General features: G+C 39.5%; 1 protein-coding gene across 2 annotated transcripts; it reads left to right on the top strand.

Moving 5' to 3' along the window:
- Positions 1 to 24231, top strand: ASH2L (ASH2 like, histone lysine methyltransferase complex subunit). Of its 2 annotated transcripts, XM_027865317.1 has the most exons (17): positions 1 to 197; positions 1441 to 1507; positions 1619 to 1764; positions 4181 to 4269; positions 4617 to 4711; positions 7566 to 7661; positions 8804 to 8899; positions 9283 to 9358; positions 10255 to 10272; positions 11915 to 12008; positions 13358 to 13575; positions 14865 to 15032; positions 15352 to 15545; positions 17907 to 17999; positions 20145 to 20243; positions 22360 to 22419; positions 22511 to 24231. In XM_027865317.1, exons 1-17 carry the CDS (start codon positions 28 to 30, stop codon positions 22616 to 22618), a joined length of 1887 nt encoding a protein of 628 aa, XP_027721118.1. In that variant the 5' UTR covers positions 1 to 27; the 3' UTR covers positions 22619 to 24231. The 2 variants fall into 2 exon arrangements, with proteins under 2 accessions (XP_027721118.1, XP_027721117.1); XM_027865316.1 differs by lacking the exon at positions 10255 to 10272 and having other exon boundaries at positions 28 to 197.
- The last annotated feature ends 1294 nt before the right edge of the window (positions 24232 to 25525 follow it).

Below are 25525 nucleotides of genomic sequence, written 5' to 3'. Positions count from 1 at the left end.
TCGCGAGAAGTAGCACAGCGGGCAGCGATGGCGGCGGCGGGAGCCGGAGCCGGGGCAGGCACGGGGCAGCCGACTTCAGCGGCGGGAACCGAAGAGGGAGAGGCGCCACCGGCAGCAGCGATTGTCGCCGCCCCAGCTGGAGAGGGCACGTCGGCAGCACCTGCCGCGGATCCGAACTCCGGGGAGGTCGAAAGCGGGTGAGACAACCTAAGATCCCCAGCATCTCCCTCTTCCCGCCCCCCCCCCACTCCCCAGGCCCAGCTTTCAATCTGCTTTCTTGACTGTTCTCGCCAAAAGTCCCGCCCCCTCCCAGCCCCAGTCCCCGCCCCTTTCCAGCCCCGGCCCCGCCCCTCCAGCCTCAGGCCTAGCCTCAGCCTTTCCCATTCTGGAGCCCACCGCGTGCCTGAGGCTCCTCCCCTTTCCGTCTCTGGGCCCCACCCCTGCCCCCCCTAACCTGGAGTCCATTAAGAGCCTGGGGTTCCTCCCTGTCCTAGCCCTGAACCCCGCCCCCTCAGAACCTGGAGCTGAGAACCCCTCCTTGTTTCCCCACCTCCTCATCCTAGTCCCGCCCCTTCCAACACTTGAACTCGCCGCCTGCCAAGGGTACCCCAAACGAGTTGTTCTTGACCCCGAGGTCGCTTCCCTTTTAGACCTTCTCTTGCTCACTCTTGGCCCCGCCCCTCCTCAAACTTTGGGTGTTTCACGACCCTTCCAGATCTCGGATCTTTTAGGAGCCTGGCAGCCTTTCCCCAACCTTGGGCCAGTCTGCAAGGGCAGCGTCCCCTCCCCGCTCCTTAAAGTCTTGTTCTGTGAAGCCCTTCAGACTCCACTAAACTACCCCATAAAAGAGGTTCTCAAGTCCAAACCCTTGCTATCCTAATGCCCAGAACCCCTCTTTATCACAGTCTCCTGACCTCACTGAGAGCAGAACCCCACTTCCCCCAAGAAAAAGCTACTCCACACAAGACCTGAAGTGCATACTTAAGGCAGGGTAGCCAAGACCTCAGCTCTGGCTGAGGCTCATCATGCCAAGTTCAGTTTAATTAAAGACGCATTTATGAGCTGTCCACTATTTTAAAGCATGCCTTGCCGAAAGAAATAAAGGCCTCCGTAAGAAAATATCTACAATTTTGTTTTACGCTTTAAATTGAGAACAGTGAGTGAGCCACCATCGTTATAAACATGGTTCCCACCCACAAAGGCAAACTTGTCCATCCAGCACTTCCTTTTCTTGGTGTCATTACCTTTGTCTGCACCCCAAAACCTCTTCTTCTCCCATGGGTTTTTGTGACCTGATTTTTACTTCCGAAATATGTAGTCCAAGAGCTGTAGTCTAAGGGTATTCTTGACTAAACAAGAGACTAGGATTTTAAAATTCTCTTCATTGGATAGAGTGTTTCTCCTGAACATTATTTTATTTATATAAATGCATTCTCCTAGGGATTCTACCTTGGTTGATGTAACTGCTGGTTTGGAGACTGAATCCTCAAATGGAAAAGATACATTAGTAAGTATTTCTTACTTTTGTTTAGGATTTTTGCATAGACATTGTCTGTCTGAACACAACTAGTCTGTGGATTTGATCTTCTAATTTTCCTCTAAAATTCCATGAAACTAGGAAGGAGCTGGGGACAGTTCAGAAGTGATGGACACTCAGACTGGTTCTGTGGATGAAGAGAATAGTCGGCAGCTGGGAGAGGTGGAGCTGCAGTGTGGGATATGTACAAAGTGGTTCACAGCAGACACCTTTGGCATTGATACCACGTGTGTATTTCTTTCTGCTTTTGTAAAGATCTTGATGTTTAAAATGGACACAATAAGTAGCAATTTTTAGAATCTTTGTAAATATAAATGCTAATATGTAGACATTTCAAAGATACAGGATTTTATTTGTCCCCTATCCTTCAGTTGATGGGATAAAGATGTTGAATTAAGAAGTATTATTTAGCGAATGTTATCATAGAGTACTTACTGTGCATCTAAGACTTGATGCTCTAGGGAAGTTTTTTTCAACCCAGACTATAATGCAAACTGATTCAATATACAAACTGCACTGTGAACTGCTTCACTCTCTGGGCTCAGCATCCCAGGTAAAAGAACAAAAACACAGTAGCTGGCTGTAAAGAGATGGAATCAGTTTAAATTTATAGGTTTTTACAAGTAAGAAATTTTTGTAGTAAAAGTTTGGTGTATTAGTAATTTTATATAGGTGCCTTTGAGATAGGCACATATATTTGGGAGATATTCAGTAATTTTTAATTAGGGACCTAAAGTTTTGCTGCACAATAATCTGTCTCTTGCTAACAATTCTTTTTTCCCTTACCCTTTAAATGTGGGTGTTCATTCCCAAAGTTCATCCTTCACTCTGTCTTCATTCTCTTTTTTGGCAAATTCTTCTACTTTCTACTTGACCTATACCTATAACTCCTGGGCTTCAGTCCCATGGTTCAGAGGACCCAATGGATGTTCTTATTTGAATGACTGTGATCCACTTAGTCACTGAGTTCTGCTATTTTTTCCAGTTGGTTTTTTCCATTCCTCCTATCACAAATACAGTGTAGAGAAGACTTGACTCGAGAGCATTTGTGGCTTCTTTTGACCCGCAGTATTCAGTAGTGTAGTGTGGTTTCCAAAAAAGCCAGCATGCTCTAAGACTATGTTTATTGAATAAGCAGTCCCCCTCTACTTTGTTCTGGTCAACCCCCATTTGCAGTATTATGTTCTTGGGCATCACATTTTAAAAGGGCTGTTGATCAGTAGGAGTGCATGTAGAGAAAATGATTAGGATGGTGGTGACACTTAAAACCAAGAGTTGTGATGGTTGTGGGGTAGGAATTGAGTATGTTTAACCTGAAGAAGTCCCAGGGATGTGATAATAGTATTTAAATATTTGAAAGACTCTCTTGTGAAAGAAAGATTAGATTCATTTGGCATGTCCCCAAAGGGACTTGAACCAGTGGTGGAATTTGCAAAGTGGCAGATTTTAGCTCAATATAAGAAAGAACTTATTAATGTTTAGAATTTTCTGCCAATGAAATAAACTGCCTCTTAAGGTAATGAATTCTCCGACATTGGAGATATTCAAGAAGATGCTGACTGACCACTTGTTGGGGATATTATGGAAAGGTCATTCATTAGATGGCGATCTGGATTAGAGGATTTCTTATATCCCTTACTAATAATCCCTATTCTGTAATACCCTAGGTTGGGCCTTAATTCATGGGTTTTTATTCTACTTCAGTAATTGTATAACTACTGTATACTCCATATTCTGTGCCTCCAGATTTTTTTCACCTCCAACCCATCCCACACACTATAATGAAACTAATGTTCCAAAAACTTTATTTTGATCACGTTCCTCCCTTGCTCAATGGTTATCCATTGCCTAGAGGATAAAGTCCTGATTTATTTTGATATTTGAAACTTCCCCAGCCTCATCCCAAACTAGGTGCTAGGTAGGACAATGGATAGAGTGCTGGACTGGAGTTAGAAAGCCTTGAGTTGAAACCTGACCTCAGATACTCACTAGCTGTATGACCCTGGGCAAGTCATTGAACCTCTGTATGCCTTTTCTGTTCTCATATGCTTTGCCTTTTCTACCCTTCTATGACATATGCTTCCACATCTGAAATGCCCTATCCCTTCTTAGTGTCTTCTTAAATCCTGCCCAGTCTTCTCTGAGCACCCCCTGCTGAAGTGATTGCTTAGTCCTTGAATTCTCCAGGTACTGAATATGGGGTTGATTTGACAAGCATCCTTTATTGTTTAACTTTTCACATATTAATATCTTGTTTTTCCAATAAGATCAGCTCCTTGAAGACATAGACCTCTCGTACTTTGTATCTTCTGATAGAACTAGAACAGTCTCTGCTTATGCCAGGTGCTCAATGATAGAGATTTATATTTGTGTTTACAATAAACCACCTGGAGAAGGGCAAAAACAGACTTACCTCTATTTGTCAGATACAATTATCAGATAGAGCAAGACTCTAGAGGATTTTTGAATAAGAAAAAAAATCCTCTTATGGGTGTTTTTTATTTGTCAGGATCCACAAGTTTGAGTGATTATTTTTTCAAGTTTGAGGATTGTATTGAGACTAAGATTGTGCAGGGTTTTCAGTGAGAAAAAAGATAATATACACATACACCAAGTAAAATATTTGAATTTTATTCTTTGCAGGTCCTGCCTACCTTTTATGACAAACTATAGTTTTCATTGCAATGTGTGTCATCACAGTGGGAACACCTACTTCCTCCGAAAGCAAGCAAGTAAGTACATGTCCTATAACAGTGTGGAAATGGGGAATGTTTTGATCTGCTACAAATGGGAAGTTGAGAAGGAGGAGGAGAAAAGATGGGGCATAGTTAAACCAGGAGACCACCTACCACCTTGCTGATTGCTCCCTGAGGTTCAGAGGCTAAGGTTTATGCAGCCTGTCCACTGGCAGTGAGTTGTCCCTTCACCATCTTCAGTTCAACTGATGGCCATGTTCTTGCTGGTAGATGTCTCTTTTTATGGAGCACTTCACATAAGGATTTTGAGTTGAATATCTATTTGAGTTTGGGGAAATATCTGTTACCACAGATTAAATCTTTTTCTTCTTTTCCTTTCAAAGACTTAAAAGAAATGTGCCTTAGTGCTTTGGCCAACCTGACATGGCAGTCCCGAACACAGGATGAACATCCTAAAACCATGTTCTCCAAAGACAAGGTAGAGTTGTCCCATTCCTTCTTGCATCAGTAATATGGTAGCTCCAAAAAAATCAGGTCGAACTTTCTGGATATGAGCTTTAAGAATAATTGCTGAATTTCAGAATAAAGTCTGACCTTGGATTCAAGTTCCATGTTTTTCACTTGTTCTGTGCAATTTTTTTTTTCTGTGTTACAATGTTACACGACTTGTAGAAAAGCAGTGTGGCATGGTGGATAGAGAGCCAACTTGTGAGTCAGAAAGTCCTTAGTTCAAATTTTGCCTCTAGACAGATAGCTATGTGACTCTGAGCAAATCACCTAACCTCTTACCCTCAATTTCTGCATCTATAAAATGAGGAAATTGATCTTGCTGTCTTCTAAGGTTGCTTCCAGCCCAAAATCTGTTATCCTGTCATCATCATCATCATTATTAGCAGCAACAGCAACAGCTTGAAAAACATGCAGTTTTTTAACTCCACTTAAATGCTGAATCAATCAAGAAGGTTTTTTTTGAGGGCATAATATGTGCCTGGCATACTTAGCTATGCCCTGTGGCAAATGAGCCACTGTACGATGTGATTCCTGCCCTCAAGCAGTTTATAATATGGATGCAGAGCCAAGGCTTTTGCATAATCAGCAATTAGATAATTCTATTATTGCATCAAGTGCTAAATTGCATGATGCATTTCATAGGAGCTAAAAAAAAAACAAAGGTGGAAATCTGAGGAAAAAGTGGAAATTCAAAGAAAACCATGCAGGGTTCAAAGTGGGCCTTTTGAGTTTGATGAGTTTGAATGTAAGTTTTTCAAGGATAGGAACTGTTTCATTTTTGTGTTTGTACCCTCAGTACCTAAACCAATACAGGGCACTTGTCTGGTGCTTAATAGGTCTTTGTTGTTTGAATGACTAGATAAGGAAAGATTTCAATGGTGTGTGGACACACCATTTTAGTGGTTCTAGTCTGAACAGCATGAACTCTCCAAAATAGGCCTGTTGATCTTCTCCCTCTACACTGTATATATCATGTTTATCGTTGTTTCCCTTACCTTTGTGCGTGGTGTGTGATGAGCAGTTAAAAACATTATACTTCTGAGGAGTCCGTAACAAAGCCCATGAAACAAAAAAGGTTAAGAAGCTTTGCCTAACAAGTTATTTTTCTCACTGAATTTCTGGTCTAATAGCACACTAAGACAAAATTAGTGTCTACTAAGGCATTACCTTTAAAGAATTGGGATTAACCTGTTTTGGAAGAAGTTTGGGTTTGTCTTTCTGTCAGCCTGAAAAATGTTCCAGCTTTCAATGGCATTCCCTGTATTTAGACCCATGGGCAGAGTCTTTTCATTGTTGACTCAACAAAACCAACCCAAAAAAGGAAAACAAACTCCTGAAGAGCTTAGCACCTGCTCTTCTGGGATGCCATCCTCAAAGTACATCAGGGTCTGGCAGCTTTGAATTGACTGTGGCACTGAAGCAGTTTTTGAGACGAGCTTTACAGCCCTCTGCATGTCCCTTGTGATGACTTTTAGAAGTCTATCAGGAAACTGGAAACTCCAAGAAGAGTGAAACCTCAGTTGTGTGACAGCAGTTTTTCCTTTGATCTACTTCCTAGTTTTTTATTCCATGGCCATGTTTCCTTGCCTCCTCTTGCTCTTTTATTTTATAGGGCCATAATAACTGTGTCCTTGATTTGATAATTCTGCAAATCAATTTCAGTAATGTACATAGACAGCAAGTTACTTTAGATATATTTGATACCAAATTCAATTAAAAGGAACCAGATTATGCTTCTGTAATTGCCACAAAGCCAAAATGATTTGTTATAAAACAACAAAGTGCACAAAAAACGTTAGTGGGGAATAAAATTACTTGAGTATAATGCTTACTTATTTTGTGTTTAAATCTTTGCAGTATATTTTCTGTTATTGACCGCAGTAATGGAAATACTTTCTTAACTGTGTGACCAGGCCAGAGTATATGAAAGATGACTTTGTTAACTTATATGAAATACTAGCCAGAAATGATGGATGACAAGACATAATTTTGCATGTTATTTACACTTAAATCAGTTATATTATCTATTAGCTAAATTGACTTGTTTCCTTTTTGTTTTAACATTCTTTTTTCATCAAATTACAGTACTATAAATGAGTTGTCTTTTTTAAACAAAGAAAAATTGTTTGCAAAAGAGAGGCTGGTTTTTTATTTAATCTGTGTAAAAAAAATGTGGGCTTTTGGAACAGGTGTTTTGGTTTCCCTCATATGGAAGAGAGTCCTAGACTTTGAGGCTGTGTGAGTTAATTTTCCCAGTCTGATTCAACCTTAATGGAGCATCACAATTCTGAACCTAAAGAGTTAAGAGGCCAGACCTTGAAGTATAGATAACTGAAAACCTTGAAGTATATCCCCAAATAGCCTGCCAACATACTTTAAAGGTCTTTGGAGAATTTATGTGACAGTGCACATGTGGGTTTGGTGTTGCCAACATACTTTAAAGGTCTTTGGAGAATTTATGTGACAGTGCTCATGTAGGCTTGGTGAAAAAAAAATTTAGAAGGAGCGTTTAGAGTTAAAGTCATTTAATAGAATGAACTTAACTAGTCTCCCTGTGGTCCTCCCCAGATAAATTGTCAGCTCCTTAGAGGCAAATGTGATCTAATGCTTCTTGGAGCCCCTCTGTTCCTAGCACAATGTCTTGAATATAGTGTATACTCGGTACATAATAATTAAAATAGTGAACAGTCGTGCTTAGCTTCTTCCTTTAATTTGGAAGATTTAAAACATTTTTTAATGTAATTGTTTTTCTTTTTCTTCAGTGGCCAGTGATGTTTAAAGCAGTTATAAAGATATTAACTCATCTTTGTTTTTAAAATTAGGATATTATACCTTTCATTGATAAATACTGGGAGTGCATGACCACCAGACAGAGACCTGGGAAAATGACTTGGCCCAATAACATTGTTAAAACAATGGTAAGTAAAAGAAAATTGAGGAAATGAGATTTTTGAGAAGCTAGTTTCCTTTAGAAGAGTTTTATTCTTTCAGTCTTTCTCTCTGTACTGCATAAAGGAAGTGAGAACAGCTGGACAGGGGCAGCAAGGTGGCACAGTGGATAGAGCACCAGCGCTGGAGCCAGGAGGACCTGAGTTCAAATCCGGCCTCAGACACATAATACTTCCTAGTGTGACTCTGGGCAAGTCACTTAACCCCAGTGGCCTCACCAAAAAGCAAAAAAAAAACCAGCTGCTTAGGCAGTTATTGAGAATGAGCAAGAATAGACTGCAAATGTGAATTTAATCAGTTTGTGAGTGGATCTTGTTCAGATGGAGGTGAGACAGGGTTTCTCACAGTGTTCATTCAGTAGGATTTGTGTAGGGTGTATATAATACACCTTCAGCTTCTGGAAGTCTTAGGCAATATGTTAGAAATTTATACAAACATATATAATTTTGCACAAACATACATAGACCCAAACCAAACCATAACCCAGAATATAGAGGACCCTGGTTTGCTTTTTCTTCAGATGAATAGGCTCTTTTAAGTATTATTCACCATTAATTCATGCCCTTGTCACCTCTTGCCTGGGCTATTACTCATCAGTCTCTCCTCACCCCAGTGCTTTTCGTGGTTGCTGAAGTGATTTTCCTGGAGTGAAAATCTTACTGTTTTACCCTCTCATTCCTTAGGATCCACTGGCTCCCCAACATCCCCAGGACCACTCTCTCCCTCCATAAACTCCTTGTGCATGTTACTCGCACACACAGCAGTCTGTCACCTGTTGTTTTACCTTTGTGCCCCCACCTCTGGACAGTCCACCTCCCCAGTTCCTCTTGGAATCCTGGGTTTCCATCAAGACTCAGGTCAAATGCCACCCCATGCCTGGGGCTTTCCCCATCAATTACCTGGGCAAGGGCACATCATATCCCATGTGAGGGTGTGAGATCCCCCCAGGGCTCAGCCTATTTAATTTTTTCTTATCTGGCATGATTTCTGGTGTGTAGTGAGGGCTTAATAACTTAATAGTAAGGTTGGTTAGGAGACACTGACGTTTTTGTGGTTGGTGATCTATTCAGAAACTGCCTGCTTTTAATGCTCAAATCCTCCTTCTTTTCAGAGTAGAGAAAGGGACGTATTTTTGGTGAAGGAACATCCAGACCCTGGAAGTAAAGACCCGGAAGAAGATTACCCCAAATTTGGGCTCTTGGATCAGGTGCACTGGTTTATATTGTATCATGTGGAAAGAGCGCTAGGCTGGGAGATGGCAGATCTAAGCTGTAATCAGGTCTCTGCTTCAAGTTTCTTGTTTGTAGCCAATCTCTAAGAATGCTTCCAGAGTGAGTATTCTGTGTTTCTGTGTACTTAAAAAGCATTCTTTAGTTTTTGAGAAAGATCTTGTCAAAGCTCTCCAGCTAAGGGATAATGACTTGGTTTTGGTATTCTACAAATCTCAGACCTTTTCAGGAATGTCATTTCCAGTTCCTCTGTGCTATTTTAATTCCTTCTCTATCTTCTCTGGAGCATCTGCCTCCTTGGACTTGATTTTATGGAGCTGTTTTAAGAGATTTGTTTTTAAAATTACATGTTTTCTTCTAGGATCTTGGTAATATTGGCCCAGCTTATGACAACCAGAAGCAAAGCAGCACAGTGTCTACTAGTGGAAATTTAAATGGCAAGTGTTCAGTTTTTTTTTTATTAAAATATTTTCAAGATATTAAATAGGACTGCTTATGGAAGTCTTGGGGTTGGAAAGATCAATTGATAGCTATTCAAAATGATTCCTTTTTTAAATGCCACTTTATATTTTGTAGCTAGGCAGTTGGGTAATTTAGTAGGACTTTTTGTCACACTGTAAACCACATGTGAACTAGTCTTTTTCATTTGGAGTCAAATTTAGTTGTTTTTATTATTTTGGAGCCATAATTAGTGGATGACCACTAGCTGACACCTTTTGGTTTTTCCTTAACAAATTATGAAAACAGGCCAGTCAGGGTTGGGATCCACCTACGGCAAAGAAGTCCCTATGCCAGGGAAAGTCCAGATCCTTGGAAATGACTCCAACACTTCATTTTAAAGAGCTTCATTGCTTCATTTAAAGCTTCATCTGCTTTAAAGAGCTTCATAGCATTTACCCTCAGCCTTTACTTTCATTTGTAAGTTAATTACCTTCCTGTTCTGTAGGTCCCATTTTCCTCTTTTTCTCATTCTGAGATTTTAAGTTGTTCGGGAGTTTTATTCAAATTCAGCCTTTGTGTATTGATTACTTGCTGACAGTTATTTTTCCTTTTGGTTACCAGTCTCCATACCTGAAAGAAATTTATGTTCAGGTGACCTCAAGTGAAGGGGGGGGCTAGAAGGTGGACAGGTTTTCATTGTGGAACCATCACTTGCCTCTTAGAATACTCATGTCTTCTTGAATTTCTAAGTTTTTCCCACTACTTTAAAGAATTTCTTAAGACAAAAATTAGTGAGGATGTTGTTTGTTTCCTTTCAAACACTGATTTTTTTTTTTCTCCTTTAGACTTGTTAATATTTGACAAATACATGGTGCCACTTCTGTTCTTACAGGTGGAGCCTCTTTTGGAGGTGAATATTTACCTCTCAGCCTCTCAACCTTAAGTATTGTGTGGTTTGGAAAGTGCTTTTTTGCTCAGTTGTCCTAGAAGCTAAAACCAGTTTTAGAAAATCTAAAGCATTCTTAAAATGGTGACCATAGAACTTAATATGAGACTGTAATTTCAGTTTTAATGTTAGTAATTAGAAGCTTTTACACTGTCATATTCTGCCTAGCATGGCCAGTCTTCTCCTTAATGCCTTTTGCTGTGTTTGAAATAATTCGATTCAAAACATCACTAAAAGTTAAAATGTAAAATATACCCCCCGAAATGCCAAATGTGTTAGGGTAACCCAAATTAAACCAGAAGCATTCGGGTCCTGTTTTAATAATCAGAAACCTTTGTGAGGAATAAGATGAACTCTTGTTATAATTTAAGAATTTAATTCTTTAATACCCCTTGAACTGCTTGTGCAGAATATGATCTTGTTCTTTGACCTTGTTTCTTTTTTACTGCAACAGGGGTATGCTGATGTTTTACAAGCTTGCTACACTTTTAGATACTGTACTCTATGCAATTGTTGTTTACATAAAGGTGTTTGCCTACAGTTCCATAAAAAAAAATTTAAACTAACTTCATTTGAGAGAAATGAGCAGAACTACACTGATTCCTTATTTCAGAACTACCCAAGCTACTAGTCTGGTGTGTATATATTTTTTTGTCGACAAAATGTGTGTGTTTGTGTGTGTATATACATACATACATGCATACATACATACATATACACACACATACTCACACCGATACTTTCATTTAATACCACAGCCCAGGTCTAGTCTATCTTGAATCTAATATTTTGACAACTCAGTACATTACTGTGAAGTATACCCAAAAAAGTCTTGCTAAATTTTAAATCCTGTTTTTAGTTGTGTAAAATTGATATCCTTCATGTACCTAAAGTGGTCACAATGGAAATTGACTAGGCAGCACTGGAGAGAAACACCTTTTTAGTGCTTTTGTTTTTGTTTTTCCTTGTTTGGTGTATTTTATTTGGTTGAACATTGAAGTTAAGTGCTTAACTGCTTTAGCAGGTACTGTGTTTTTATTATGCTTATGGGGTGTGTACCATGTGCTGTTAAAGCAAGTGGAAAATCTGCTTACAGTGAGGATATTCTCTTTATGTAAATGTTTGTTCTGATTTTGATGGAAAAAAAATATTTAATTGTTTTCATTCTTTTTAGCTCTGGGTATTTGGAAACTCCATAAATGAAATTGCATTTGTCAGTGTCCTCAGAAAGGGAACTACTAGTTTTGTTTTATTGAGAAAGAAAAGATTGTTTTTGTGTGCACATATTTAGAGTGTTTAGTGGTTTGAATCATTTTTCAGCATGCATCTATTAAGCATCTACTGTGCACAGAACTACAAAGTGTTGTGCTATACCTTGAAGGGAGCCAAAGTTTAGTGGAGATAGGGTCCCTGCCCTCATGGAATTTACCATCTAGTAGAGTCATTCAGAGTCAGGGCAAAATCATATGTGTTGTCCTTTTAGAAAGGTTGGTTTGGTGCAGCCCAAATGCACTCCAGCCTTTTAGTCCCCTGAGAGTTTCTGCCCTCAGCTCACATCTTCCTTCCATCACAGCCAATTGATAGTGAGCTTCCCTCTCTTTCTAAGGCGGAATTGCAGCAGGAAGTAGTGGAAAAGGAAGAGGAGCCAAGCGCAAACAGCAGGATGGAGGGACCACAGGAACAACCAAGAAGGCTCGAAGGTAAAGAGAAACACCAGTGTACCAGTTGGCCCTGGCATTAGCCTTGTTAGCAAAAGAGGCATGTTCTCTAATGGTTAAATGGGAAAGAGGAATCTTTTCATCATTTAACCCCCTAAACCAGAGTTTCTTAAACAGTGAAGGGGAAAGACTTAGAAACCAGCTATCCTATCTACTCTGACTTGTCATTGCAAAGCAGAGTCTCCCTAGGGCAATGCTACTTGCCATATCCATTCCTTGCCGTTTGTTCTGTATCCCTTTTGGGTGTGTTGGGGTGAGAATCACAAGAAATGAGAACTACAGGATCTTGACAAAGGGTAAAATGGGGAATAGGGAAGAAGGAGTGAAACCAATATTTGATGTGATGTTCTTGGGTAGTGTATTCTGTGCTTTCCCTCGTGTCCCTTCACTTCTTCCTTATCTTTGGTCCAGATCTGAAGCTGATACCAACTGTGTCACTTCTTAACCAGGCTGACAGCAATAGCCATAGTTGATGGCAGAAAAGTTACTCAGTAATATGAAATCTCACTTTTTCCCCTTATTCTTCCATTGCCCTTTCACACACACAACTTCAATACTAAAAGGCTCTGTGATCCATCCTTTATGAGGATAATGCTTCCACTTGTCCATATTTCCATCCTTCTACAATTGAGTAAGCAAATAAATGTCCTGCTGTGACCCCAAAATTCATCATCTGGTAGTCATTCCTTTAGTGCTCATCTTTTCCAAACTTAACAAGGCTAGGCCTGAAAATATAGTCCATTGCTAGAACCATACACAAAGCCTTTATAGCTTGATAGAATCTGCCTTCTTTCAGTATGGTCTTCAAGAACCACAGTGAGGCATCAGAATGGGGCAGCTCAGTGGCGCAGTGGATAGAGTACTGGCCCTGAAGTCAGGAGGACCTGAGTTCAAATCCAGCCTCAGACCAAACACTTGACACTCACTAGCTGTGTGACCCTGGGCAAGTCACTTAACCCCAATTGCCAAAAAAAAAAAGAGGCATCAGAGTCAGACTGCACAATAACTCTCTTTAAAAAAAAATCCTTTATAGTGTCTCAGAGACTGCACAAATACCAGTCATATGCCTTTTATTTCAAGCTAACCTATAAACCACCTAGAGGATGACCAGTAGTTGTTGAGAGGTTGTTTGAGATCCAGTGTCCTAAATAGATACCATTCTTCTGTTTGCCTGTAGGAAACAGAATGATACATTCAAAGAATAAAAAACATGTGGGAATTGTGAATGTGTTTTTAGAGGAAATCTGATTGTGAAAGAAAATCTTTATATATTATTGACATCTGAACTAAAGAGGACACTAGCTTCTTGTATTTTTTTTTCCTTTCTCCAGTGACCCCTTGTTTTCTGCTCAACGCCTTCCCCCTCATGGCTATCCATTGGAACACCCATTTAACAAAGATGGCTATCGGTATATTCTCGCAGAACCAGACCCTCATGCCCCAGATCCTGAGAAACTGGAACTGGACTGTTGGGCTGGGAAGCCTATTCCAGGAGACCTCTACAGAGCATGCCTCTATGAACGAGTTTTGTTAGCACTTCACGACCGAGGTGCGCAATATGCCTACCATACCAGAAACCAGTCAAGTGTCATTTAGAATGGATATCATTTACTTTGTCCCTTAAGAAGTTCACTTCATATCAAACTCTGTTCCTTCAGTATGTAAAAGATACACAATGTCATGTCTTGGTGAACTCCCTCAGCCAGTGAAGGTCACAGCCTCTCCCTGACTTTGCTAGACAGTCTTCATGAGTAGTTAAACCTTTAATCAACCTTTCCGTATTTAGCTGGGTTTGCCTTGAGATGAAATATACATTATCTATCAGCCTGTCTACCTTGGGAAGGCCAACCAGAGATTGTACTGTGTTGCATAGCCCTTTGAGAACCACAGATCATCTCCACTTCACAGTGAGGCATCAGAGTAGGACTTGAGTGGAGACTTTTACTTCATTCAGTACTTCAAGTATCTCTAATTTCAGTGGTGTAGGTATTCCTTCTGCTAATACAGATTACAGCCCTTCTCCAACTTAGTAGATAGTCTTTGAGATTTGCCGAAGAATTCCTTCACTCATTGGATGGTAAGCTTCAGAGAGGAGGCTCATACTTATGGTAAACCCTTAAATTTGAAAACCTTCAAGAAGTAGTAAGGAATTTTCCAGGTTACTGTTTGATTTAAATCCAAGACAGTAAAACTGTCACCATTGTTAGTCCTTTGGAACTAGGTTACCTGTTGGGGAGCATTGGCCTTTCTACCATAATCAGGAATTAGATAGAAGTCAAATGAGTGACCAGAGTTTGGTTAGTGAGACAGGCCCAGTGATGTTGGGATGTTTTACTTATTGCCAATATTGTTGTAAAATGGGAGAGGAAAAGACACAGCTAGTACTTGATGTCATTTTTGTGTCAAGGCACAGAATGTTAGTGTGAGGAGGTTGATGGTACTTTATATATTTTGGGAGTATTTTTTTGTATGTTTAAATTGCCAGACTTTCTTGTGTCTGAATGGGTTCCATTGAAATCCAAGGACTTCACCAGTGTGTGTGGTTTGTGTGCCCTCCTGTGCCCTTTCTCAATAAGAAAGTGATTGGAGTCAAAGGACTTAGATCTGAACGCCAGCTCCGCTGCTTTCTAGGCTTATGGCCTACTCAGCCAAGTTACTTTGCCTTTTCGGTTTCCTTCTGTAGAGAAGGGGGATAATATTTGTGCTTCTCACCTCACAGACTTGTCATGAGGAAAACACTCAAACCTGAAAACTGTGTGTAAATATGAGTCATTATCCTCATTAGTAATAAGAACAGTTAGCTCTTTAAGCAGTCTTTTTTGATCTCCATCGCTTCAGCTCCTCAGCTAAAGATCTCAGATGACCGACTGACTGTGATCGGAGAGAAGGGTTATTCAATGGTTCGAGCCTCACATGGAGTTCGGAAAGGTGCCTGGTACTTTGAGATCTCAGTGGATGAGATGCCTCCAGATACAGCTGCCAGGCTGGGCTGGTCCCAGCCTCTCGGTAAGCTTCTGTTCCAGCATGTGGCAGTAAAGGCCCCTTGTGTCCCAGGGTTGGTCTAGACCAGTGGAGCTAATCTGGAGGAAATTTTGTGCATGGCCACCAGCCAAAATTCTGATGAGCATCTCATACACTTTGCTTTGATACTCCTGTGAATACTTTGATTACTGAGCATTTACCCTATGTAATTATTGTCTCAGAAACATTGAGAGGGGCCATTTTTAAGAAACTGAAGCAGATCAGACAAATTTAAAGAGAACCATTACTGTAGGAAGCCAGAGTTGACTTGACTCTCTGACTCCCATGTATTTTGTTGGGACAGGTAACCTCCAAGCTCCTCTGGGCTATGACAAATTCAGTTATTCATGGCGGAGCAAGAAGGGGACCAAGTTTCATCAATCCATTGGCAAACGCTACTCATCTGGCTATGGTCAAGGCGACATACTGGGGTTTTATATCAATCTTCCTGAGGAGACAGAAACTGCCAAGTCTTTGCCTGACACCTATAAAGATAAGGTCAGTGTTCCCCTTCTCATGGATTCCCAGCTCTTATTTTGCTGTCTTGATTGAGGTAACAAGCAGACCCATTGTCATTTTTCAATTAATTATTTTTTGTTTTTTATTTTTTAATGTTTTGTTGATGCCTTTTGAATTTTATATCCTAATAAGCCCCTCCTCCTTCAAACAAAGAAAAATAATTAAGCAGAACCAACACAGCAATAGTATCCTGCCTTTCTACCAAGAGGAAGAAGATGTGTTTCATTATAATTGCTTATGGTTTAAACTTCCAAGCTTAGAGGCAGATAGCAGTAGTTCTGAAATTTACTGTCTGAGGGCAAATCATTCAGTCTCTTAGCCTTAGTTTCTTCATCTGTAAAATGGGGATAATGCTTGCACTTTGAATCTCTAATATGAATAGTTGTTGTTGTTACCATCTTCCTCCTCATTATTATTATAATAGTCAAAGTCCAGCAGGGTGCTACACTGAGTGGGGAAACTGAATTAGAATCTAAAATCTTAGTTGTTATATTCTAGAGTCCTGATAAATTGACTCCTGAGAAGTCACTTTAGACTAATCACAAATTCCTACTATTAATAGTGAGTACAAAAGGAATAGACTATGCCTTAGAAAAGAAAGGGGACTCTGAGATGGTAGTATATAAGAGGCCCTGGGGATTGTACAATGGAAGGTTACCTACTTAATTTTGGTCAAGTAAGTCTGGGCCTCTCATCATTTCATCAAGTCTCATGAAAATACTGTAATTTGAGGTGGAAAATAGGGAGCAGTAGAACATGGTTCAGAAAATCAAGAGTTAGGGGCACTAGGTGGCGCAGTGGATAGAGCACTAGTCCTGGAGTCAGGAGGACCTGAGTTCAAATCTGGCCTCAGACCAAACACTTGACACTTACTAGCTGTTTGACCCAGGGCAAGTCACTTAACCCCAACTGCCTAAAAAAATTTTTAGAAGAAAAAGAAAATCAAGAGTTAGTGTGATTCACCAGCATGTTTTCTAGCTCTGTTGTAACTGCTGTGGCTTAGGGAATGCAGTTGAAATATTGTGCCCCTAATTGCTTGCTTCAGACAGTCTAAAGGAATAGAAGAAAGAGGCGCTTTAGATAATACTCTTGTCATTATCCAGAAGTACTGGACCTGGAGGGTCCATAAAGTTGTTTTTTAAAAAAATATTTTGATATACTTCATCTTCTCTGGAATCATAGTTGATCAGAATTCTTAAGTCTTTCAAACCAATGTTGGTGGTTTCCTTTCTAACCCCATGTATTTTATTTCATGCATTGAAAAACATGATTCTGAGATGGGGTCTGTCCGTAGGCTTCATCATACTGACTGCCAGAGAGGTCCATGACACAGAAAAGGTCAAGAACTTCTGCTATATCCACAGATGAATTCTGCAAGCTCTCACATACAAAAGCTCAGATATAACATAAATCTCAGTTTTATTTTTGGTTTTTATGAAGTGTAGACACACAAGATTCAAGACTCAATAATTCAAGATTGAATAAGCAAGTATCCAAACTAAACTTATAAAAGGTCAGCAGATATTTTTATGGCAATTTTTCTTTTTTCTTTTTTTGGTTTTGTTTTGTTTTTCTTTTTAATTAATTTATTTTGATTTATCAACAATCACTTCCATATGCTTTTGAGTTTAAAATTTTTCTCCCCCTTCCTCACTACCACCCTCCCCAAGACAGGGCACAATCTGATATAGGCTATACATATACATTCCTATTAAACATATTTTCACATTAGTGATGTTGTAAGTAAGAATTAGAACCAATAGGAGAAACCACCAGAAAGAGGAAACAAAACTCAACATAAGAAAAAAAAATAGCAATTAGTATGCTTCGATCTGCATTCAAACTCCATAGTTCTTTCTTTGGATGTGGATAGCATATTCCATCATGAGGCCTTTGGAGATGTCTTAGATCCTTGTATTGCTGGGAAGGGTTAAGTTTATCAATATTAGTCATCGCACAACTTGGCTGTTACTGTGTGCAGTGTTCTCCTGGTTCTCCTCACTTCACTCAGTATCAGACCATACAAGTCTTTCCAGGTTTTTCTGAAGTCGGCCTGTTCATCCTTTCTTATAGCACAATAATATTCCATTACATTCATGTACCACAGCTTGTTCAGCCATTCCCCAATTGTATGGCAATTTTTCATACAGAAAATGTACTTCTTGGGAAATGAGGAAGACAGTTGTGAAATCAATCCTTGGTGAGTGTCTTAATGCCTGAAGGGTTTTGAATCCCTATCCCAGAGTGCCAACACTGGGCACCAAGTATGTGTTGTTTTGTTATTTCATACTAGAGATGATGTTTCATGACTCTTGCTTTCTCTCTCTTTTGCTTTTCAAGGCTTTGATAAAGTTCAAGAGTTACTTATATTTTGAGGAAAAGGATTTTGTGGATAAAGCTGAGAAGAGCCTCAAGCAGACTCCCCATAGTCAAGTGAGTTAAACTTTTTACTTGAATGATCTAGAACAAAGTTGGCAAATTATGGCCCTTGAGTCAAATGTGACCCATTGACCATTTTTGCATGGCCAACAAGTTAAAAATAGTTTTTACATTTTTTAATGAAGTTGTATTTAAAGCTTGTGGAACATGGTTTGCCAAAAAGTTCCTTTGGGAGTAATCCAGAGAAAAAAGAGTCTAGAGAAGAGAGCATAAAAACCACAATAAAGTGAGCACCTATGTGAGATTCAGCATGAAGAGTTATGCTACTTTAACCTTAAATGAGAGTGACTTACACCCGGACATGTTACAGTGGAAAGCTCTAAGACTAGAAATCAAGAGACCTTGACCTTGGACAGATCACTCAACATCTAGGGTGACTCCCTTTTCTCATCTGTATGATGAGGATAAAAGTACTTGCTCCTATGTAGCTCACAAGGCCATTGTAAAGATAAAACTACTCAAAATCGAAAAGGAGGTATGTGTAGCTGAGCCACTGTCTAAGGGTCAGATGAGGGCATGAAAGAACTGAGCTGGTAGTATCTGGCCAAATGAATATGCAGAAGTCATCTGGAGTTTTAAGAAAAGGAGAGGATAGAAAGATGGTGGAGTACTTTAGTAAGAAATGTGGGGAAATAAATAGAATGGATTCCAGAGCGTCTTATAAAAAAAAGAAAAGAAAAGAAAATGAAGTAAATGGGCATGAGCAGCAGTTGAGCAAGAAAACAAAAAGAAAGAAGGAAGTTCCTACATTCAGATGAAGGTGGGTGAACCTGCTTCAGAAGAACCCACCTTTTCTGAGGATGACGATGCTGAGGGGTGAGTAGAGAACCTAGAGAAATTGATCACGAGATAGTGTTGAGGATTGAGAGAGAGAACAGACCGAATAGAGAAGACTTCAAAGCTCAGTGGAGGATTTATTAAGCACCTGCCATGCGCCAGGCACTGGGCTCGGCAGCGGGGATACAGATAGAAAGAATGAAGCAATTCTACTTGCAGAGAGCTCACGTTCCTACAGGAGGTGGAGATGAGGGCAGAAAAAGAATGAAAAGAGGTATTTGGAACAAGACCTCAAAAGAGTAAATAGTCTTACGAACATGTTGTAAAGCGCAACAGAAAGTAGAAATATGTAATACAAAGAGCTTAAGCACCGTATGCTGAAGACTTAGCCACTAGGGCTCTGAAGGAAAAATTCCCTGAACCAAAAGGAATGAGAATTTATTGGATTTGTGAGAAACTTTTGTATTTTGGTGGTGGATTTCAGAAAAATTGCAAATATGTTTAGCATGTATATGTACTTTTCCTAATAAAAAGAATATGAGGAGATAAGAATAATAGGTGTGAAAATGCTTTGAAACTTAGAAAGTGACATATAGACATAAAGTTTAATTACTGTTATATGAATGAACTCTATCTAAACAAGAATGTATTCCTTGTACCTTATTGCCCATTCTTAAAGTGCCTTTAACCCTGTATGTTTTTGAGAGACATTAAGTACTTCTAAGAGTTTTCCCAAGCCTTTGTTTTTTCAATTGAATTTTACTTTTTTTCAGTGAGCAAAAATCAATTTTCTTTCCCTTACTCTCCTTCCACCCCCAATTGGGGAAGGAAAAATCTTTGTAGCAAATATCATAGTCAAGCAGTACAAATTCCTACATTGGCCACATCCAAAAAAAACCACGTCCATTCTATCCCTAAGAGTCTGTTACATCTCTGTCAAGAGGTAGGTAACATACTTCATCATCTAGAAGAGTAGCATAACTCTGGAGTCATAGCTGGTCATTGCTTTGATTGAAATTCTTAAGTCTTTACAATTTATTTGTTCATACATTGTTATTGTTATGCTGTTCTCATTGTTCTGCATCAGCTTGTACAAATCTTTCAAGGTTTCACCTTTTCACCCTTTTTATGGCACAGTAGAACTCCTGTAATGTGCTTGGCTGTTCCCCAGTCAGTGTACACCACTCAGTTTTTCAGGTCTTTGCTGCTACCCAAAGGGTTGCTGTAAATACTTTTGCATCCATGGGTCCCTCTCCTCTCTCTTTGTTCTCTGTTGGGGGACAGGCCAAGGAGCTACGGCATGTACAGTTTGATAATTCTTGGGCATCATTCTAAGCTAGTCATTGGATTTTAATCTTGCAGATAATATTCTACAAAAATGGTGTCAGCCAAGGAGTGGCCTACAAAGAAATTTTTGAAGGGGTCTACTTTCCTGCCATTTCATTGTATAAAAGCTGCACGGTAGGTCTGAGTGTCATCTTATAAACCAATCCTAGAGATAGTAGGGGAGAGAGCGGTTGTTAGAATCTGCAACAGAAATCAGAATAGGTCTGGTGGTAGGATGAGAGTTTGTTTTTAGTTAAGAAGTTGGCATTATTAAATCCTTCAGAATTGGGGCTGAATCCTGGGGACTTTACAGCAAGGATAGAAGTTTGTAGACCTTGTCGTTGCCAGTTTCTCACTTATGTGCATAGAATGAAAAGGATGACCAGCTACATAGACATCATTTTGATCTTTTGTGACATATAGTAACAAGCATTATATTAATTTTTTTTAATTAGTAACCTTTCACTTTTCATCCTACTTCCAGTCAGTTGCTAAGCCCTTTTTTTTTTTTTTGGCTAAGCCCTTTTGATTCTGTTTCTTTCATCTGCCCCTCCCTTTCTGCTTCTCCTGCAACCACCCTCCTTAAGGTCCTCATTTTCACCCAAATTATTGTCTGTCTGTCTTCTTGCTCTCAGTCTCTCCCTCTCCATTTCATACTACCTGAATAATCTTCCTAGCATGTCACTCTGATTATGTCATTTTTCTACTAAAAAGCCTCCAGTGGCTGCGCATTGGCTACTAAATGAAATATAAATTCCTACCTCTTAACATTCAAGACCCTCCACGAACAGGTTCCAGCTTACCTTTCCAGCCTAATCTCATAATCTACCCCCATCCTACTTCCTCTACATTCCAACCAAACTCTCCTGTCTGTGTTTACATGTATTCTCCCACCTCCGTGTGTTTGTTCATGCCATCTCCATATGTGCCTATAATGTACTCCTGCTCTCTATTCCTGCCTAGTGAAGTCACTTCCCTCTATTCAGGCCACTTCATCTATGAAGTCTTTGTAGGCTTCCTTCCTCTTCATCTACCCCAGTTAAAAGTGGTCTTTCCCTGCTCAGAATCCCCACAGCATTCTGCGTGTTTCTTTTGCAGAGGTACAATGGAAAGTGGGCTGGATTTAGAATCCCCAAACCTAGGTTTAAATTCTGGTTCTGCCACTTAATAACAGTATAGCTTGTTTCCTCATCTGCAAAGTTAGATGAACTTTGAGGTTCCTTCGAGCTCCAAATCTATGATCTTATGATCCCATCCTATTTTGCCTTGTGTCATTTATTTGCATAAATATCTTTCTTTCCCTCTTAAATTAGACATTCCTTGAGAGCACAACTATCAATCTTTGTACCTTCCCCAGTGTATTTTCCCCACTCTGCTCTCTATAGAGTAGTACTTGATAAGTGTTTATTGAATTGGATTAAATAATAGGTGATTCTTGTCTTAATACTTATGTTCTCAATTTAATAGTTATAAAAGCTACTGGCTTGACTGAGGACTATTATACCATCAGATGTGTAAACTTAGTAGAGTGAAGAATAATACTTAGAACTAAACCTTGGACATGGGGTCAGAATTCAATAAATTTAATTATAAATCTTAAGTTTCTACCATGTTTACTGTAAAGCTCAGGTATAAAATTTGCCACTTATAAGCTGGGCAAGTCACCCCTTTGAGCCCCAGTTTCCTTAATTCTAAAATGAGCATCTATAAAATAAATACTTCTACCTTCCTCATATGATCATCAGGATCAGATTTAGGGGTCTGATGAAGTATTGTGTGTTAAGCATAAACTGTAAGTCTCTAAATATAAATTGTTATTATAGTAGTAGTCAATTATTTGTTGAATGACTTGATGGTTACTTTTGTTCTTAGGCTAATAATTGAACTTTCAATATTATTTTGGCATATACTACTAATGTGGCAAATTAAACAGATAATTAGGTAAAATTGGAAGTCAGTGTAAGTATAATCTCCTAATTTAGTGGAAAACCTAAACTGGAAGTCAAGAGATACCTGTCCTTGTCCTGTCACTTGACTAGTAGTATGATTTGGGGCAAGTCACAACACTTTTCTGGACTGTATTTTCCTTATCTGTAAAGCCAAAGGATTAGATTCTGTAATCTCTAAAGTTCTTTCAATTGTTAACATCTTAAGAGTTCTATAATTGGACAGCCCCCTGAACATCAAGGTTAAATTTAATGAGAAAGAGTCATCTAATGTGTATGTATCTTGTGCATGAAATTTCTTTCAGGTTTCTATCAACTTTGGACCCTGCTTCAAGTATCCCCCAAGAGATCTCACTTACCGCCCTGTAAGTATTGATTTAAAATGTCAGCATTGTTCCATCCATGTCTTATGCCCTGTTTTAACGAGCTTCTTCCTGTCTGTTCTTCAACTTGCAGATGAGTGACATGGGCTGGGGGGCCGTGGTGGAGCACACACTTGCTGATGTCTTATACCATGTTGAAACAGAAGTAGACGGAAGACGGAGTCCCCCATGGGAGCCATAGCCAGGTTTCCCTGGTCTTGTTTGTCGTCACTGTTCTGTGGAACGAAACTGGGTGTGTTATGTACTTCCGTTTTTTTTTTTAACAGTTTCAGATGTCCTCGCCTTGAAAGGGACCATGCAGAGCGCAGCACCTCCTTTCTCAAGTTACAGGGTTAGGTTAGCAGTGCAGGGCAGGGACGGGCAACCCCTGTCCTCTACCCTTGTTTATGGATGAGTGCTCTTCATCAGTGTACCATGCTCTAAAACTGCTGACTCTTCAAAATCCAATGAGCTTCCTGTGAAATTGGTGCTGTGCCACTCGTCATCAGATCTCAGGCTGCTCTTCCAACCGCTTTTCTAACACTGAGGGAGTTGTCTCTTCCAAGCTGCTTTCATGTTTAAAAACATTTCCATATGTGGATATCAACTCTGTCCCGTTCTTCAGATTTCTGCAAGGGGCAGCCGTTCCATTTCCAGGAGCAACTGAATTAGTGGTCCCTGCCGAGGAGCCTTGTGCTCCAACAGCTCTAAAAACTATTCATTTTTTGTGTGTTTTTTAATTTGTAAATAGTTTTCTTATATAAGGATCTCTGAAATGCCAAAACAGCCAGATGCATGAAACTGTAATTGTGAAAGACACTCTTGCTTGTGACTTTTAAGGAGTAATAACCAGTCTGAAATAAAACTTGAAAATGAGTTTGTTTGGCACTTTGTGTCTCTCTCTTAGACTAGATCTGTGGAGCACGGTGCCTTTGACTCCCTTCCAGCAGGTCATGGAGACTCAAGCAGTCTAGGGTAAGAGAGGTGCCATTTGGAGGGAAATGAGAGATTTTGACTTCAGTCTTTTGCTATAGTACTACTTTTTAGCCAACCTGGCTTCCTGTACTTTCAGAACAAAAAGGTTTCCATTTCATTTATTCAGCCTTTGTCAAGAGCCTACCTTGTACAATATAGTATGCTATTCTTGGGGGTTAAGTTAAAGACGTGGTCCCTGCTTTCAAGCAATATAAAATGGGTAGGAATGATGAAGTACATAAATAACTGAAATACAAATTAGAGTATGGCAAATGCAAAGGAGAAATAGAATGCTATGCAATTCAATGAGGAAGAAGTCATTGAGAGATCTCAGCTAAGCTAGATAGAGGAGATGAAATTTGAGGAAGACTTTAAAGGATAGACTGAAGATTTTTAATGGTGATCAGAGGAAATAGGATACAGTATGAGCAGTGGTGTGGGTGTGGGAAAGTAGATTAGAACTAGAATATGAAAAGCCTTGAAAGCCAGACTCTTAAATCTGAATTATATTCTGTAGGCAGCAAAGAATCATCAAGATTTTTGATCAGTGAGGTAACATGATCAGACCTCTGCACTTGGAAAATAAAGCTAGTAATGAGACATAGGCTAGATTGGAGTAGGAAGAGAACAGAGCTATGGAGACTAGAAAGGAAGCGATTGTAGAGTTTAGGAAGGGGTGGACGGAATACTACATACATTACCCTTTATTTCCTTTGCACATTGGGCTTTGTTACATTTATCTGTTGTCCTATACCAAGTTTGCCTTCCTTTTTGAGAGTTGATGATTAAATGGCAGTTTGCCAGTGTACTTGAATAAAACTAAACCAGAGGCGAATGTGATTTCCTCTTCTCTCTGTCCCCTTCCCCCAAGGTTAAATCAACTTCCCAAATGGCCTCCTTGACACTTTTTTGGAGCAAAATAAAACAGTACATCTGAGGAGCCCTTGGGCCTTGGCTTTGTGACCATGAATTCACTAACTTGGACTGTATACAGTTCTCATGGTATTGTTCCAAAGGAGCCGATGGTAGCCTTCAACCTGGGGCTCCATAAGGACATAGGGGTAAAGTTTTCCCATTGCATAATAGTATACCATACCTATGGGTTCACTGAATAACCAAGCCTATCTATAAGTAATAGGTATTGCATTATACAAATTTAAAGTCAGTGGTTACTGTAACATGAGTCACTTTTAGTTTGACACTCACAGTATGTACTGCTTCGGTTCTGGGCTGGTCATAGGTAGGAATAAGTCCATTGAGGGGTAAAGTGATAGTGTTGGAGAGTGAGAGGGGAGAAGGAGGGATTTGTGCTAGTCTGGTCCTACATCACCAACCCTAGTCTGAAGGACTGAGAATTAGGATGACGGTATCTAAAGGTGAAGTGAATTCTTTTGTAGTGTTTCTCAAGTTTGCAAGTTTATATATTGCACTTTCTTACATCCCAGAGTTCACATGTAGAGAGATTTTGGTTATGTATATATAACATTCAAAATGTGTTTGTACTTTGGGAAGAAGGTTGTTTGAATGAGGACTGAAAACTCTTATAGTTCACATTCTTCTAAGGATGACAGTTAATATATTAGGCTCAAACAGGTTGTTTTATTCCAAACCAAAATTAAAAGTCTTGAAACCATCTCAGAAGATTTCAAGCATAGTTACAGTGAGTTTGGGAGACAGCTGAAGGAAACCCTTCTTGAATTCCCATGATTATTGAAATGCCACAGTTTTTAGTTATACTGAAAAACCTTGGGCATGTCTCTTTAGGAGCCTGCTCTCCTTTCTCTTGAAACCAGCAATCATATTGCTGTCTTTTCTCATTTAAGGTTTCTTGGTAGATTTTTTTAAAATGAGCAATCTTTTGTACTCTGAAAGTCAGCGTTGGTTACATTCATACCATAATGTACTAGATAAATGTGAGCCATTACATTCACCTCCCTCTGTGATCCTTGGACTCTGGGCAGACAAGTCAAAAGTGACATTTCAGCCAAGGCAAGAATGACTGGCTCATGCTCCTTGGGATAATCAGAATAAATAGTAATAAATACCATCTTGTGTTGTTACACTTAAAACAATAAATAGCAACATTCCCACTAGTATTTTGAATAAATAAAAGCTTTGTTTCCACATTGTACAA

The sequence above is a fragment of the Vombatus ursinus genome, unplaced genomic scaffold (assembly GCF_900497805.2).
Source record: "Vombatus ursinus unplaced genomic scaffold, bare-nosed wombat genome assembly UNPS02014778.1, whole genome shotgun sequence".
Lineage (NCBI taxonomy): Eukaryota > Metazoa > Chordata > Mammalia > Diprotodontia > Vombatidae > Vombatus > Vombatus ursinus.
This window is presented reverse-complemented; position numbering and strand designations above follow the sequence as displayed.

Coding starts and splice junctions, on each gene's coding strand:
- ASH2L (XM_027865317.1), top strand. CDS start 28: ATGGCGGCGGCGGGAGCCGGAGCCGGGGCAGGCACGGGGCAGCCGACT. Junction 4,270..4,616: donor CTTCCTCCGAAAGCAAGCAA/GTAAGTACATGT, acceptor TTCCTTTCAAAG/ACTTAAAAGAAATGTGCCTT. Junction 20,244..22,359: donor CATTGTATAAAAGCTGCACG/GTAGGTCTGAGT, acceptor AATTTCTTTCAG/GTTTCTATCAACTTTGGACC.